Source organism: Mobula birostris, chromosome 3, assembly GCF_030028105.1.
Source record: "Mobula birostris isolate sMobBir1 chromosome 3, sMobBir1.hap1, whole genome shotgun sequence".
Classification (NCBI taxonomy): Eukaryota; Metazoa; Chordata; class Chondrichthyes; order Myliobatiformes; family Myliobatidae; genus Mobula; species Mobula birostris.
Genome location: NC_092372.1, coordinates 28,979,088 through 28,997,614, shown reverse-complemented (window position 1 = coordinate 28,997,614; position 18,527 = coordinate 28,979,088). Strand labels below are relative to the sequence as shown.

Here is an 18,527-nt window from a genome sequence, read left to right as displayed (position 1 = left end):
TTATACTATCGAAGTATGTATGGGTTCAATTTTCTTGCTGGCACTTAGGAACATAATCAATAGAAAAAAAATCAATAGAATTTTAAGACAAACTATACATAAACAGACAAAGACTGACAAAGACCAATGTGAAAAGAAAACAAACTCTGCAAATAAAAGAAATAGAGCGCTTAAGTTGTAATGAGTCCTTGAATGCGAGTCTGTAGATTGCAGAATCTGGTCTTTTCCAAAATAATGAATAATTTTCATGCAAATGATTTGTTTAATGTTCTATCCAAAAGACAACAGTTCTAACAGTATAACAATTTCCTAATTATATACTATCAGCCTAGAATGTGCACGCAAGTATCTACAGAGGCACTGTAATTTACACCTGATTGACTCAGGTGAGGATGCCAGTTCTGCTCCATTGTTGCCACTCTAAGCTGAACGCTAATTGTCATACAAGGATCTGCATGTACAGTTTTTAATGTTTTGTCCTCAGTCAGCCCCTAAACCATCTCTAGGCCGCATTCTTAGCTCCATGGCAACATTGCTTTGCAATAAACTGGTACGAAGTCAGCTTATGCACGGCTCCTTAGCCACTTTAGCAACTGCTGTACCCTGAAGAAATTGATTGACATTACAATCTTTTCCATGACATTTCTGCACAATGTCATTCAATTTTCATCAGAGTACAGTGAAGTGATGTTTCAAATGCTTAATAGAACTAAATCTTAAAACAACAATAATTAAACAGAAAGACTGAAATATTCAGGATGCCATGGAGCATCAAGAGACTGAAACAGTTTGCAGTCCTGAAGAAGCGTCTCGGCCTGAAACGCTGACTATCTATTCATTTCCATAGATGCTGCCCGAGTTGCTGAGTTCCTCCAGCATCTTGTGAGGGGTAAATATTTGCTGATTACCTCTTGGGAGCGGTCTTCTTGTGGAGCCAGCTGCTGACTAATTGCTGCCAAAGATGCCTGGTCAACATCTCTGATGCATCGGTTGAGAACCTCAATGGCTTCATCACACTCCCTTTGTCCGGGAGCTTTGTCTCTGAAATGGATGGAAAAAAAACATGTTAATGTATTGTGACATCATATAAAAATCTGCAATTGTCACAAAATACCCACCCTCTCTCTGTATATCAAGGATGACACAACATCCACTACACATACATCCATTTAAAGAAAACAGAGAATACAAGTCCAGTATCATTTTGGTACCAATATTAACTTTCTCAATGTTTGAACAGATGAATCCGAATGTATATTAAAAGATTTTAATCCAGGACACCCCAAGAGCCCCTGACTGTGTCATACAAGTTCCTAATCCTAGAATGAATGCTCTGCTCAGGTAGGCCTGATATGAAGCATAAAAACAAGAGGTTCTGCAGATGATGGAAATCCAGAGTAACACACACAAAATGCACGAGGAATTTCAACAGATCAGGCAGCATCTACGCAGAGGACTAAAGAGTCAACATTTTGGTCCAAGACCCTCAATTAGAACTGGAAAGGAAGAGGGCAGAAATTAGAATATGAAGATGGGGGAAGGGAAGAAGGACAAGTTTGAAGGTAATGGATGGTGCCAGGTGAGGGAAGAGTAGACCAGTAGTGGTGGGGGATGAAGTAAGAAGCTGGGAGGTGACAGGTGGAAAAGGTAAAGGGCTGAAGAAGGAATCTTATAGGAGAGAAATGTGGGCCATGAGAGGAAGAGAAGGAGGAGGGGCACCAGAAGGGGGCGATGGGCAAGGGAGCAGAAGAGGAGGAGTAAGTGGGAGCCAGAACAGAGAATGGAAGAGGAAAGAAGGGGGAAGGGGGCTTGAAATGATCAGAAGTACATACATATTTCTGTAGCAGTGCCCAAATTTCACAAGCAAAGTGTTCTTACACACCATATAGTTTGCCACCAAATTAAAGTCCTTTAACTCAAACGGTCATTTTGCAAAACTACTGAATGCACGTGAAGGTACAAGTCAGTGTCCTCCCCCCCCCCCCCCCACCGAAAGGTACAAGACAAAGAAATGTACATGCTTGATGGTTAATATTTCAGTGGCATTGGGGAGCTTTTACTTTATGCCATATGAAGTGCTGAAAAGATGAATTCCAGTCTTTACCCATTCAGAATCAGGTTTATTATCACTGACATATTGTGAACTTTGTTGTTGTGCAAGACTTAAATTACTGTAAATTACAAAAAATAAATAGCGCAAAAAGAGGAATAACGAGGTAGTGTTTATGGCCCATATAACTATATATATAAAACCATAATATATATACTATGGATCGTTCGGAAATCCGAAGGGAGAGGGGGAAAATCTTGCGCCTCAGGTTGTACTATGAAGTAAATTAAACAACTCCATTCTTTAATTAGAGCAATTCACACTTCAGATCTAGAGTACTGAAAAAGCAGTTGGAGGTGGTTGGGCCAAGAACACTGCTGTCAGGAACTCCTGGAGCCATGATCGGCTGTGTCGAGTGGTCTCAAACAATCACAACCACCTTTCTTCCCATCATGTATGACTTCACTTCCCACTAAGTGGTAAGTTCCCCTCTTGCTTCTAATTGGCGTCAACTTAATCTGGGATCCTCGATGTAAAATTTTCCTCGAGAGAAAGAACTTTAACCTCACATTGAATTTGACTCTGCCAAGTAATAGCTTCACCGTAACTTAAGCTGTGCAACAGTAAGTTAATGCTGTATAACTGTAGTGTGTCTCTACAAATATAAAATAGAATATTACACAGGGGATTCAAGCACAGTGGACCAAAACTTATATGTAGCTTAAGGTGACAGACTTTGCTGTTTCCAGGTATGTTTTTGATTTTAGGCAAAGCCTCGTGAATGGGGCTAAATAGGGAAAAAAAAATCAAAGTCATATTTTTCAAGTAATTATTGATAACGAGTTAAAATAGGGGATGGTTCATTATTCAAAGACAACACAAAAATAGCAAACGTATTAACAGTGTGGAATAACGTGGTCAATGAAATAATCTTTCAAAGCTGGTACAGCTCTATTTTTAAACATAGATCACACACAAATCTCTCAATATGTAAACTTGCTGCAAAGATTAATTAACTTAATTAATTGCCTTCAGTTAAAAGAACCAAAAATTTTCAACAGCGCAGCAAAATTCCTTAAAAGGTTAAAGACAGAAATAGATATTCAAATGGAACAGTGTGCACAACAGATACAAGAAGCCATAATAAAACTGGAAATGTATTGCAACGTCACAATCACGAAAAGAAAACTTGGAAGTTATTTAGAGTTAGGTAAATCTCAAAGACATAATACAGTGCCTGATGTTTTTTTTAAAAAAATGCAATTATCAGCTAACAGACAACTGAGATTAGGCTCAGTTATCAAGTTAAACTAAAACCAAGTGAAACTTTGATCCAAGCCCACTTTTACTTTTAAATGTTAGGTATTAAAACTAACATTAAGTAGGGGGATGTACCTGATGGAAGTAATGAGCTTCTTGATAGAATCAGACACAGTTCGGGAATGCCCAGCCAGCACAGACCATTTTGGTGGATCTTTGGGGTTTACAGCGAGAGCACGAGCGGTTTGAATAAGGCCAGTTGAACTATCTAGCATCGTCTTTGCAGCCACAACTATAGGTTCCATAGCATTACGACCCTGCACAAAAGACACCAAACATAGGCAAACAACTTTAAGTGAATGGTACAACTGATGCATCTTTTGGTACTTGATTAAAAAAAAGAGCAGTTAATAGTTCAGCTGGAGATTTGGCACCCTCGTGTGGACAAGTACTGTAAGTTATTCATAATAACTTCAGGGCTGAGAAGTACTTTCCTTTGCTCAACTGCATTGAGACTGTGTAATGTTTTGGTCAAGTGTTGACCATACGCATGCAGTCACCCAGCCATGGCCATTACCTTTAGAGATCTACAGAAAAATGTAGTGCCTTCCATTGTAAAATGCTGATTTCACAAATTCTAAATTTTACTTCCTTGCTATCGCATAATGTGCAGAACAAGAACATTTAGATCTGTCTGCTTCCAGTACCTCAAAACAAGTTTTTGAAATCTAAGATATTTATCCAGTTTTAGAGAAAAATACCAAATGTTGTTTAAAGTGATTGACCCATCAAAATCACCAGAGGAGCAGATTTCATTTTCATTCATGTTTCAGGATCTGGATACTTTGCTGGCCTGACATTTATTATTCACCCCTCACTACCCTTGAACTTAGTGGCTTGTCAGGGCTAACCACACTGAATGTCTGGGTAGTCCTTTTCCTCCCTTGAAGGGCATTAAGGAATTAGAAATGTTCTTTAACTCTGTAGTCCTCTTTACTAATAGTTCAGTTCTGAATTCTAGATTATTAATCCCATTCAAATTCTGCAGCAAAAGTGCTGCATTACCCTGAGTATGATGTAATCCACAGCTACAAGTCATTCTGTGTCATTCCATTTCAAACCGTGGTGTCACCAGCAACCCGTGATCAATTCTGACCTCCACTGATGTCTGCACACTCTTCCTGTGGCAGGCAGCTTAAGTTTCAACCAGGTGCTCTGGTTTCCTCCCGCCTTCTTAAGATGTTGCTGCTATTAATGTGAATTTGTCATTGAAACACATCACTGTTGCAGGTGATTGGGGGGGGCGCTGTTCAGAGGAACATGCTAGGGGAGAGTGGGGGGTCGGAGTGCCTTGCTCAAGGACACACACGCTGCCTCGGCTAAGGCTCAAACCCACAACCTTCAGATTGCTAATCCGACACCCTAACCACTTGGCCACGCGCCACGCACATTTCATATAGATCAACAGATTCTCAGACTTCCAGAATCAAAGAACATGGAACTGGTGCAGGAAAGTGGTACCAAGGTAAAAGTTCAACCACAAGCCAAGTGGCCCATCCCACTTCTGTTACATTTTCTCAGAAATGAATTAAATTGGCTTTTACTGTACCTCAGGACTAATTTGAGCTGGAATGCTCACAAACTCTGGGTTGGAAGCAAACGCCGTCAGGTTCTCAACTGCTTCTATCAGAGGAACTGTGGCAGCTCGGCACTTCTCTCTGTTCTCATCTGTAAATGCACCATCAAGGGCCTGTATAGTTTCAAAAGAGTAAAGCAGTTTTAATATTCTTAGGATTAATAATGAACTCAGCGGCCATTTTACTAGGTACAGGAGTGGAACCCTGGGTGGCTTTCTACTGCTGTAGACCATTCATTTCAAGGTTCGACATGTTCTGCGTTCAGAGATGCTCTTCTGCACACTGATGTTGTAATGCAGGGTTGTTTGGATTATTGTCACCTTCTTGTCAGCGTGAACCAGTCTGGCCATTCTCCTCTGAACTCTCTCATTAACAAGGTGCTTTTGCCCACAGAACTGCCACTCTCTGGATGTTTTTGTTTCTCGCACCGTTCTCGGTAAACTCTAGAGATTACTGTGCATGAAAATCCTAGGAGATCGTCAGTTACTGAGAAACTCCAACCACCCCCAACAACAATCACTCCACGGTCAAAGTCACTTAAGTCACATTTCTTCCCCACTCTAATGTTTGGTCTGAAAAAAAAACTGAACCTTTTGACCGTTTCTGCATGCTTTTATGTCTAGGGTTGCTGCCACATGATTGGCTGATTAGATATTTGCATTAAAGAGCAAGTATACAGGTGTATCTAATGAAGAGGCCACTGAATAATTGTTAATGCTACAAAAGATCAAACATTGACTCAGTATTGTGCAGTTTAGGCTGTCTATTTTTTAAAAAAAATCAATATATACTTTTCTTCAATGTAACAAGCTCTAATGTATTTATCATCTGTGACTCAACTCCATGCAAGTTGTGACCTGAAATGCTTGTTTGTAAATGTGAATTTTCTAGCACACACCTTGATCGTCTTCACAAGATTGGCTGTGCTGTTTGCCACTTCTTTCGCGGACTGAACGAACTGTCTCTTTGCGACGGGGTTAGAGGTCTTGGAGGAGGCCAGGCGACAGGCATTGCACAGTGCAGAGGTGTGCTTTGCAACAATGGTGGCAGCAGACAGAACCTGCACAGAGGAAAAAAAACAGTGAGGCAAAAGCTTCCACAATTTTTATGCACGCTCAAAAACCAGAACATTTTGAAAAGTCAAGAAATACAATCAAGAATCAGGAACCAAAAGTATTTTAGAATAGGGCTCATGACAAAAGAAACAAAAAAAATACTCGACAGAAAACTTATGCAGTGAGTGGTTCGAGTCTAGGTAATTGACCACTTCCTTACCCAGTGACTCTGTAAAAAGATAAATTCTCTGATATTGTAGCTGCAAGAACAAATCTACCTGTGACTGGATACAGGCTGGGTCCACCAGGTTCTGACAAGCCATTTGGATAGCTTGGTTGGCACGGGCAAACTGAGCCGGGTCAACTAATCCCTGCTGGCCGGCATGACTGTTTGGATCTGATATTCCTACGAGGTAGGCTGCCTGAAAATCAAATTTGTTAAAATAGGTTTTAGTTATTTCAGGAGATGCATAACTTTTGTCCTCTTGCATGCTTTTGCCACAAGCATCGATCTTCTAATAATTGAAGTGGAGAATAAAAATTGCAAAATTTTCTTGTCAATTTTACAAAGCATGGAACTGAATGTCCCTAAGTTTTATTTACTTCCTTCACAAAAAGCATTAGAACAAGCATCAAAGAAGCCACATCACACAATACCCAGTCTTACAAAATTTAGTTGAGTGACAGGAAATAAAGGGACCTGGAAGCTAGGAATTAATTTAACTGATTATATTTATGCTTCTTAATGCATTAACTAATTTACCAAGAAATAAGGAATAATTACTCAGTCCATGTATTGAAGTCTGGAAAAACATGTTAGCCCTTCAAATGTACCTCTGGTATTCTTCATTCTGTTTATTTTTTCCTCTCTTCTGGTAATTCAGGCTTCATTAGGCTTCTGCACAAATTTTGTTCAGATAAATCTCGACACTCTTTCAGCCTTCACCATTCAGTCTCTCTCAATCTCGCCTTTCATTCCCTAGTTTCTGCAACCTACAAGTTCGATTTCTAACTTTTCCTAATTCTTGTGAAAGGTCTTCATTTTGAAGCTTTCATTCTATTTATTTTTCCTAATGACATTGTCTACTTTGAAAATTTTCAGCATTTTCTGTTATTTCTTCAATGTACCATTAGCATGGCTAAATAAATAACTGCAGAATATACCCAAACAACTATTATATCCAAACAAATACTTGAAAGATTGGAAATGTTTGTTGATTTATTTATTAGTAACAAGCCCTTCTGGCCCAACCGCTCAACTACATCCATGTGACCAATTAAACTAACCTGCACATATTCAGAATATGGGAGGAAACCAGAGCACATGGAGGAAACCCATGTGGCTAGGGGGAGAACGTACAAACTCCTTACAGACAGCAGTGGGGATTGAACCCAGTTCACTGGCAGTGTAATAGCATTCCACTAAAAAGGAATTCAGGTGACTACAAACTGAAGGGACCAGGCAACAAGATTATGCCTTTTATCACTTCTCTGTATATTACTAGGTTCTCTTCTAAATGGCTTGATGCCAATTTGTGAACAATTATTTTTCATTTTAACTGTTATGTGTTAGAAGTTACGTAGATTATAGCACAAGGAGATAAAATTTGTGTGCAATATAAAATGGGTGACTTCACCAAGGTCAATCCCAATCTGGTAAAGGGTTGTGTTTGAAAAAATGTAATGGATTCCCTTAATGGTGTTTACAGATAGTTTAACCTCAAGTAACAGGAATGATTTGAAAGTTCATTGACTGTATTAGATTTGATTATACTTTTGGAAGATTGTGTGATTGAGTGAGAGTACCAGTAGATTGTACAGTAGTGAAAAACATTAAATATTTTATATATATATATATATACACACACATTTTTTTATTTATATTTACACACACATATATATATACACACACACACACATAAACAAACAACCACTGCACCAATGTTCTGGCACTATATTTCTGGAAGTTAATAACCTTAAAATTCCTGAGTATAAATTAATCAGGATTATGCTAAGAGGAATCTGAGCAGAAATGTCAGCTATTGGCTCTTTGCCCACTGAAGAGCAAACTAAAAGGGCACTTAATACCATTTTTTAAGCTGTTTGTGGAGTCAGTAATGAGCAGCTATCACATTAGTATAATTACAGACTGCAGGGAGTGCGTCAAGAGTAATTTACAGCGTCGTTGGGAGTATGAAACTTATTGGAACAGACAGCCGAGAGAGAGGCCACAACATTTTTCAGATAAAGAGGGATAAATGTTAGAATGACATGGCTTTAGTGAAGAAAATGCAAGATGGCTTAGTTAATTATGGATTGCTCTACCATAGAACAGTCTAACACAAAACAGATCAAATAACCATATTCAAATTTAGAATCCCATTTATATGTAATATTGCATAAGCATTTCGGATTCAGCATCCTTACAAACCATTACCCAAGGTATTTGTGCATTTTTTAAAAAAAAAACATGGCTTTTGGATCTTTTCAGCACAGATGCAAACTGATGTACTGAAGAACTGTGTTTCTAAAACTGATGTTTACCTGGGCAGCTGCTTCTGTAAGTCCGCACAATGCCTTGGAACCACAGCTTACAGAATCACCAAAGGCTGGTAGATTACTATTCTTTGCGTTGTGAGAAATTCCTGCCATTGCCTCTCCAAGAACCTATGCAAAAATTAATGGGCAAAACGCTAAGTTGTCTGATTTTTGCACGCAAGGCTAAAATCTTTTGTAGTGAAACAGTTTATCAATTATTCCTCAAATTCTTTACACAATACTGCTAAAATAAAATGATGTTCTTTCAGTGTCAAAGTGCCAGTCAGACCTTGGAGAAGTTTTCTAGTTTAGGCAGTGGATCTTTGAAAAACTGTTTAAGATTCAGAGGGAACACACTAATGACTCACTAGAAAGGTGCTTGGAATGAGCTACGTCTGGTTGCTTTCCTTGGACAAGATACCTTTCAACTGACATGATAGACTACTTGCTCGTTCCATGATGCATTCTGAAGAGATGCCAAGGTTTGGGTGTTCAGGTCGACATTCTTCAAATATGAACAGCATAACAGAACAAAGCAGTCAAATTGGTCAGAGTTCCACAGCACCAAAAACAGTCCACCATGTACCTATCTGTACACATGCAATTTACCAGCACTTAATACGTAGCTGCTGTGGCTTGGGGAGTCAAGTGACATCCAGATGCTTCTCAAATGTTGAAAGAGCACCTTCCACTCATAATTAATGCTCCTCATAATATTGGTCAATGACTTGATATACTGCCAAATGTGTTCATGTAACTATAAAGTAACTATTAATGATCAGAAGTTAATTAGTTGGTACAAAGCTGTTAGGAATCCCAAAAGGCATGAAAGGTGCTTTGTAATAAAAGTTTTTTGGGGGGGGGGGGGAGTTCATTTCATTACATGGGGTGAAATATGTCACAAATTGTCAAGACAATTTAGAACAAATGACTTTAAACTCAAGTTAAAGTTAAACCTATCTGTGGCATGCTCTGCCTCAGAAGGCAGTGGAGGCCAATTCTCTGGATGCTTTCAAGAAAGAATTAGATAGAGCTCTTAATGATAGCGGAGTCAAGGGATACGGGGAGAAGGTAGGAATGAGGTACTGATTGTGGATGATCAGCCATGCTCACAGTGAATGGCGGTGTTGGCTCGAAGGGCCGAATGGCCTACTCCTGCACCTATTGTCTATTCAGTTATAATATCAATCTCAAAGCCTGCAAGACTGAAAGCAACACTCTGTAAACTAGAAAGGAATGATTGAAAGATTCCCTCTCTTCAGTTTACCTTAAAAAAACAAAGGAAAGGGAAATTTGGATTAAAGAGAAGCTGCTATATTTAATAAAATGACAGAGTAGGCTGCAATAATAGTTTTTACCCATTCTTATGCATCTATTCTAACTGTGTAGTGCCTAACATAAATCAAGTGAACTGAAGTTTTATATTAAGATTTAACTCTTGAAACTAAAGTGTGTTTCCAAAAGGAATTCACCAGTTGTTCCCAACTGCAGGTGTTCCCAACATTTTTTATGCTATTGACCAATACCATTAAGTAAGAGTCTGTGGACCCCAGGTTGGGAACCCTTGAGTTAAGGGGTGAATTGCACAGCAAACCATACTTAATAATAAAGACACCTTAAAAATCATTGGCCATCAACTTTTAAACAAAGACAGTAATTCAAACACAAAGTAGTCCAGGCTGAAATGGCCAGTAGTTAATGACTATTTTTCATGGAACAACTAAAAACACAAAATATTCATTTTAGTACCTTGGAATTTTCCATCACACTGTCAATGCAATCAAAGTAAGACAAGTCATTGACAGCTTCAGTGGGGTTGTCAAGCATTCCTTGGACAGTCTGCAAAAGAAAAACAGTTGGCATTTAATCATTCATAAGATGAGTAAGGTAACAGTATGATAAAATGTGATGCACAATGAAACATGAAATATGTCAGTTTAGCCTGCCCACGTTCATTGTCATCAGCTCGCTTAATGCTACAAGCTCCATTGCTGTCCTCACCGTGCTAGTTCTGCACACACACTGCTGCTGAGTCCTCCAGATCCTTATGCTTGTGACCAGGATCAAGAATGCTACATGATTTGAGTGATAATCAAATTTTGTTCGGGGCATTCTTCCTTGTTAGAAGGAAGCTCGGGTATCAAGCACTGTACTTTCAAAAGGACCATAAGAAACAGGAGATCACTAACAAGGTAGGTCTGCAATGCAGCAACAGGGAGACCCAATAAACCTTTGTTAAAATCCATAAATCTATAGAATTGTAGATGGCAATTTACTGATAATTTGCTATCCAGCCATTCAGAGCTCTTACCATTGCTCTGCAGGTGATGTTTACCGTGAATGCTTGAAATTCAATGGGGCCCCAGTTCCTGTCTTTCCTTTAAACTCATTAGCAACTGGTTCCTGCACTCCCTTTCAACTCAGAAACTCATCTTCTACCCATCTTTTAAGCATACCAGGTTACATAGAATGGTGCAGCACAGTACAAGTCATCTGGCCACGATATTGTGCCAACCCTTAAACTTACTCCAAGGTCAATCTAACCCTTCCATCCCACATAACCCTCTATTTTTTCATCCATATGCCTATCCTAAGTCTCTTAAATGTCCCAAATGTATCTCTTCTACCACCACCCCCGTCAGTGCAATCCATTCACTTATCACTCTGTGTAAAAAGAAACCTACCTCTGATGTCTCCCCTATACTTTCCTTCAACCGTCTCCAAAACACGTCCTCTATGGCTGCCACAGGAAAGGACGCAGGCTGTTCACTGCACCTATACCTCTTATAACTTATACACTTTGCTGATTATTACAGCAACTTCAGGATGAGGGTCTCTTCAGGAGCAATTACATCAACCTGGCACAAGGTAGAGATCGGCATCATCACAGGGTGCACTATCTCAGTGACACTGTTCTCCCTAGCCATGAACATGCTCACTAAGTCTGCTGAACCAGAGTGCAGAGGGCCCAGAATGAATTCCGCTCAACAGCAACCACCTATCAGGGCATTCATGAATGACCTCACAGTCACCACAGAATCAGTCCCAGGCTGCCGGTGGATTCTGCAAGGGCTCGAAAAGCTGGTGGAGTGGGCCGGGATGCGTTTCAAACCTGCCAAATCAAGATCGATGGTGCTGAGGAAAGGGAAGGTGGAGAACAAGTTCTGCTTCAGCATTGCAGGCACAACCATCATAGAAAAGCCAGTCAAGAGCTTAGGCAAAGTTTCTGAAAGCTCTTTAAGGGACACAACATCCACTCAGGCAACCTGCACCGAGTTGGATGGCTGGCTGAAATCTGTGGACAAGTCTGGCCTGCCTGGGAAGTTTAAAACCTGGGTGTATCAGCATGGCATTCTTCCCAGAATCCTGTGGCCCCTCCTCATCTATGCAGTTCCGATCTCGACAGTCGAAATCTTAGAGAGGAGGGTTAGTAACCACCTCAGGAGATGGCTGGGGCTGCCAAAGAGCCTGAGCAGCATCGCACTCTATGGACACCACAACAAACTGCAACTGCCCTTAAAATCCTTGAAGGAAGAATTCAAGGTAACAAGAGCCAGAGAAGTGCTACAGTATAGGGACTCAAGTGACCCAAAGGTGGGTAGAGCGGGGATCCAAGTAAGTACTGGCAGGAAGTGGAGGGCAGAGGAAGCTGTTCAGGAGGCAGAGGCGAGGCTGCGTCACAGGAGGCTGGCGGGAGCGGTCACACGAGGCCGAGCTGGGCTAGGATCCTTTCCAACTCCCCAAATGGACACCAGAGGGAAGGAAAGGCGTCGTCTAGTTCAGGAGGAGGTGAGGGCAGTAGTGGAGGAGATGAGAGCCTGCAAGGCAGTGGGAATGAAGCAACAGGGAGCTTGGACAAGATGGGAGAATGCGGTTGAGAGGAAAGTGACCTGGGCTGATCTTTGGAAAGCCGAACCACACCGCATCCATTTTCTCATCCAGGCAGTGTACGATGTGCTTCCAAGCCTATCAAACCTGCACACATGGGGCAAGGCAGAGTCACCTGCGTGCCCACTGTGCTCCAAGCGAGGAACCCTGGAGCACATCCTCAGCGGCTGCACAAGGGCACTTGGTGAGGGACGGTACAGGTGGAGGCATGATCAGGTCCTGAAGACCATCGCTGAAGCTGTCAGCGCAGGAGTTGAGTGGGCGAAGCGGTCCCGACCCTCCAAGCAGACCATTGCCTTTGTCAGAGCTGGGGAGCAGCAAATACCTGCCAAAAGAACGTGGGCAGGTATTCTGACCTCTGTAAGGGACTGGCAACTGTTGGTGGACCTCGAAGGGCAGCTGAAGTTCGCCAACCATATCGCAGCCACCACCCTACGACCAGACGTTGTCCTAGTGTCTGAGTCTACTAAGCAAGTGGTGCTGCTGGAGCTGACAGTCCCATGGGAAGATAGCTTGGAGGAGACCTTTGAAAGGAAGCTCTCCAAGTACACAGGACTGGTCAGCAGGCTGGATGGAGAGCGAGGTGTCTCCCAGTGGAGGGTGGTTGTAGGGGATTCGCAGCCCGTTCCTTAGTTAGAGCCTTCAGCATTTTGGGCATCGAGAGAGAGAGGAAGAGGAGAGCCATCTGCAGCATCACCGATGCGGCAGAGAGGGCCTCAAGATGGCTGTGACTCAAAAGAGGGGAGCCATGGAGTCATAAGTAGCTAGCCATCTGGACACAAGCTGGGGTCTGATCAGCCCCGGCTGGGTCACCTGGAGGAGATTGTATGATGTTGAAAGACCCGAAACACCTGATGATTCCAGGAACATCACTGAAGATATGTCCAGAAGCATCAATAGATGTATGTAAACAGTATCAAGTTGTCTCTCATTCTCTTTCACTCTGACAGTAAAGCTCTAACTCGCTCAACTATTTTCTCATAAGGCATGCTCTCTAATTCAGGTTGCATCCTAGAAAATCACCTCTGCACTGAACTTGAAGAATTTTGCAGTGGCTTGAGATATTTGCTGCGGCTACCTCAGCTCTCTGATGCAGAGCAAGAGGTCAGTGCTGGCTCTGTGGTGTGAGTCTTCAAGTACCCCCTCCCTAAATTGACTACGAGCTGTGATGGTACACTGACAGCACCGGTGAATTTCATCATCATTGTCTGTTTTTGCTCAGTGATGGCTCCAGCGACATGGGAAATGGCCCCCTTTATCCACAGTCTTGCTGTTTCTGTGGTGAGGGCAACATGGGGCAGCAGTGACTGTTTAGTTGATTACATTCCTCAGTGCAGGTCAGAGTGCCAGTATACCACTGAAAGTGCTGACAGTGGCTTGGACATCAGCTGCTACACATGCGCAGAAGAAGTGCTATTTTGCCGACAACAGCTCAACGGCCAAGGTTTAGGTAACGCTGATTTTCATCTGTAGTTGCCATGTGAAGATTAGCTCCACTGACATGGGAGATTTGTTGGAGGCAAGAAATACTGAGCACAGTCTTGTAGCAGTAACACAGCCTTGTCTGACATCTGTCTTCACTGAGAATGGCTTGTTGAGGACCCCGGATTAATATCACAGCTTGCATGCAATAATGGAGCAGACTAATTTCAGTGGGTAGCTGACCCAAGGAGAGTGTTTAACAGCCTTCCCTGACTGGGCTTGAAAACAGCAGCAAGCGCTGTGCTTTGTCATTGATTATACTGTCTAAAACGCAACAGTTGCAGTGTCTGACCGGGTTCTTCCTTTCATAAACTTCTTTTAAAACTGCACTCAAAAAGAACAGTATAATTCTATTTCTGGTTGGAGGAACCACACCTCATATTCTGTCAGGGTAGTCTCAACCAGTTCTCATGAACAACGATTTCTCTAACTTCAGGTAAGTTCTCCCCCCTCTCTTCTTCCATTCCCCATTCTGTTTCCCCTTTTACCACTTCTCTTCTCAGAACCTGCCACCACTCCCCTCTGGTACCCCTCCTCCTCCCCTTTCTTCAATGGCCCACTGTCCTTTTCTATCAGATTCCTTCTTTAGCCCCTTGCCTCTTCCACTGATTAGCTCCCAGTCTCTTACCTCATGCAACCAACTTCCCCCTCAGGCGGTCTCACCAATCACCTGCCAGTTGTACTCCTCCCCCCCCATTCCATTCCAGCCCTGATGAAGGTCCATGACCCAAAACATTCACCGTTTATTCTCCTCCATAGATGCTGCCTGACCTGCTGAGTTCCTCCAGCACTTTGCGTGCGTTATTCAAGATTTCCAGCATCTGCAGAATCTTGCGTTTATAATTCTATTTCTGATGTTTACACTCTACAATTGTAAATTTAACTGTTTCTCTGCGTCAGATTCATCTATCTGTTCAAAATATTTAATTCCTAAATTGGACTGCAGGATGCCAGCACCATTTACCACCTTACTTAACAAGCTATGAGGATCCTCCTACAAACACATGGTGTACAGTAAAGAGAAGACATGCCAATGGCCAGAAGTAGATTGTGAAAAAAATATCATGACACCTACAAAAATTATAACTGTCACTTGCTTGGTATGTCATGCTTCATAATAAACCAAGTCATGCTGACATTGTACCTTTAGAAACAAAATCTGCCAAGGAAATTTGGAAGCTCAAATAAAAACAATGATAAGTGAATCACTTACCTCAAGTTCACGGAGAGCGTTATCACATTCCTTCTGCCCAGGAGCCTGCTGTGTACACATGGTAATCAACTGATTAATGCTGTCTGTCACAGCTCTGCAGCAGAGAAAAACACATCAAACAAAACATTACTTGCCACAGACGTACTAATTTGAGTATAGAATTCATAATAAGGTCTTACATTCAGTTCCAAACTGTTGCTATTTGCAAAATGATGGCTGAGTAGTTAGGCCTGAATTTAATTTAGCTGACAAATTGGTTCAAACCATTTCAAACTACATTAATGATAATCTGCCTATGGTTTGAAGTAAATTCACTATTCCCAACATCACCAGACCAGTACTGTTATCAATTTTTCTTGACACAATGCACCTCAATACACTTCTGCTGGAGTGAGGGCAACCTACAGCAAGAGTGGGAGGGAAACTATCCAAATGGTGTCACCTGCAGTCCAGAATCAAGATTGTTCAAACCTCAGGCATGTAAACGACACTTTTATAAATCACTGATATTGTTTCAGTGAAATTTACAGAGAAGTGGGTCATATTCTCAAAACAAAAGAGGTCCTGCACTAACCTGCTCCTGCAGTACGTTACTAACCACAGACAATAAAAGTTTACAGTAATTCCCTGGAAAACATGAACCACTTTGCCTAATTTAGAAGCCACCTGTCAGCAAAGGAATTCATTAATGAATTAGCCGTTAGCTTTTCAAAAAAAAATTGTCACACGTGCATCGAAACATACAGTGAAATCTGATTTTGTTTGCATCAACGACCAATTCATCTGAGGATCTCCAAGTGTCAAAAGACAATAGGTGCAAGAATAGGCCATTCAGCCCTTCAAGCCAGCACCACCATTCACTGTGATCATGGCTGATCATCCACAATCAGTACCTTTTTCCTCCCTTCTCCCCATATCCCTTCACTCCGCTATCTTTAAGAGCTCTATCTAACTCTTTTTTGAAAGAATCCAGAGAATTGGCCTCCACTGCCTTCTGAGGCAGAGCATTCCACAGAACCACAACCCTCTGTGTGAAAAAGGTTTTCCTCGACTCCATTCTAAATTGTCTACCCCTTATTCTTAAACTGTGGCCTCTGGTTCTTGACTCCCCCAACATCGGGAGATGTTAGAGATGTTGGAGATGTCACCATGCCTCTGGCACCAACATAGCCTGCCCACAACTTACTAACCCTAACCTGTATGTCTTTGGAATGTGGGAGGAAACCAGAGCACTTGGGGTAAACCAACATGGCCACAGGGAGAACGTACAAACTTTGTTTCTCTCCGAGACCCTTCATAAGGATCTTGGCCCAAAATGTCGACTGTATTCCATTCTGTAAATGCTGCCTGACCCACTGAGATCCTACAGCATTTTGTGTATGTTACTCTGGAATTCCAGCATCTGCAGAAACTCTTGTGTTACAAATTAGTGTCACCTTTAATAGCCTCTTGTTGTGTGGGATATTAAAAATGTCCTGAAAGGAACAGCCATTTTACCTTCCACGCTATTCCCTATTTTAAAACAGCTTAATGGAAAACAAATGCTGTTCAAGCTACCCTGCATTTTCAGCAGCTTTTGCCTTTATTCCAACTTCTGCAATTTGAGTTTTGTTTGTTTTGCAATGTTCCATTTTAGCTTCCTCAGACAGTCGCTGTGCAGAGTTAGTGCAATGTGCCAAGGGAAAGCACTGGATTGCAGAAGCTAGTCCGTTTAAGGAAGTGAAACAAGCTTTCCCCATTTACCGTGCAGCTGCAGCAAGTTGGTTCTTGATGTTGGGAGCTGTTGGATCGGCAGAGAGTGCTTTGGCTGCCAGGAGGAGCTTGCTGGATGACATTGAGATACTCTTCAGGTTTCCAATGACCTGAGCCTGGTCTTCTTTGTCCTGCAGAATTACGAAGAATGAAAAACCTGAAGTTTAATTCTCGTACATCTGAAGGAAGACATTCAAAATATAGATCAAAGTAAATCAGAACTATTTCTAGCATTAATAATGTTGCCTTCTTTGCGATCTTCTCAGACATTTGACGCTTGGTTAATAGAAGGTCCCAGAGACACAGGTCACCTTCCCAGTAGATTGCCAAGTTTTGCAAATATAATGGCCAGAACAAGGGTCCCAAGCACCTCATCCCAGCAGCTTGGCTGCAGATACAAAGCAAAGTGTAAACACCTCTGTATTGAGTTAGTGCAGGGGTCTGTACCGAGGGTGTGGGATGGTGCAGGGGGTTGTACCGAGGGTGTGGGACAGAGGAGTGGGCTGTACTGGGGGTGTGAGACGGTGCAGGGGGCTGTACCGAGGGTGTGGGGTGGTGCAGGGGGCTGTACTGGGGGTGTGGGACGGTGCAGGGGGCTGTACCGGGGGTGTGGGGCGGTGCAGGGGGCTGTACCGAGGGTGTGGGGTGGTGCAGGGGGCTGTACCGGGGGTGTGGAGTGGATGGTAATTTTAGAGATGGGAGGGGAAAAGGGCATCATGACTGAATGCACCTCTGTGCTTCTTCCACTGATATGGTCAAATAGCTCATTAGATTGGAGTCCGAATCTGGGTCTTCTCAGTTAAAATCCGTGGGGCTTAATTATAAACTGAAGATGAAGTAAAAACTTCATCAGAAAGTCAGATCCAGTAATTCCAAAAATTATACTAGAATGCAGAGTATATATACATTTGACTCTGTAAAGTCTAAGCAAACCAATTAACAAAGGAAGATAACTTTATGACTACTAAACCATGAATGGGGCATTGGAAGTACTTTTATACGACAGGAATTAAAGTCACAAAAGAATCAAATAAAAGCTGTACGTGTATTTGAAAACAAAACACAAGCATTAAGAGGTACACGTTAGAATAGTTAGCATTAGTTAAAAATCAAAGTAGAACAGCAAACAGTCCTGCTGTATTCCAAGATGTATCTAAATTTGTGAGACCTGAAATCCTAAAGATATACGCCTGTCTTCAGACGAGCCCAGGTTTGGAATCTGAACGTCAAAAGTGAAGTGCAGCGAAGCAGCGGGGAACCACTGTACTTGATCACTATCTGTTCTATCGCAACCAATGCCCCTCTTACTAGAAACTCTGCACGACTGAATGGAAGAGCCTACAATTTCATTTGTGAGACAAGTGACACACCTGCCCCCTACACCTCCTTCCAGGTGAGGTGACACGTCACCTGTGAGTCAGTTGGGGTCATCTACTGTATCCGGTGCTCCTGGTGCAGCCACCTGTATATCGGTGAGACCTGACGTAGATTAGGAGACCGCTTTGTTGAGCACCTACGTTCTGTCTGCCTGAAAAAGCGGGATCGCCCAGTGACCACCCATTTTAATTCTACTTCCCATTCCCACTCGCCAGTCCAGGCCCTCCTCTACTGCCGCGATGAGGCCACACTCACGTTGGAGGAGCAACACCTTA

General features: G+C 42.2%; 1 protein-coding gene across 2 annotated transcripts in view; it reads right to left on the bottom strand.

Annotated features, from left to right (window-relative positions):
* Positions 1-18,527, bottom strand: part of tln1 (talin 1) — a 237,027-nt gene that overhangs the window by 36,094 nt on the left and 182,406 nt on the right. For both annotated transcript variants that reach the window (XM_072252383.1, XM_072252384.1), the window contains exons 31-39: positions 16,867-17,006; positions 15,124-15,217; positions 10,290-10,379; positions 8,547-8,669; positions 6,281-6,424; positions 5,846-6,007; positions 4,920-5,060; positions 3,446-3,627; positions 909-1,041 (exon numbers count right to left, since the gene is read on the bottom strand). In XM_072252383.1, coding sequence (XP_072108484.1) covers positions 909-1,041; positions 3,446-3,627; positions 4,920-5,060; positions 5,846-6,007; positions 6,281-6,424; positions 8,547-8,669; positions 10,290-10,379; positions 15,124-15,217; positions 16,867-17,006 — 1,209 coding nt within the window. The remainder of the gene's footprint in view (positions 1-908; positions 1,042-3,445; positions 3,628-4,919; positions 5,061-5,845; positions 6,008-6,280; positions 6,425-8,546; positions 8,670-10,289; positions 10,380-15,123; positions 15,218-16,866; positions 17,007-18,527) is intronic.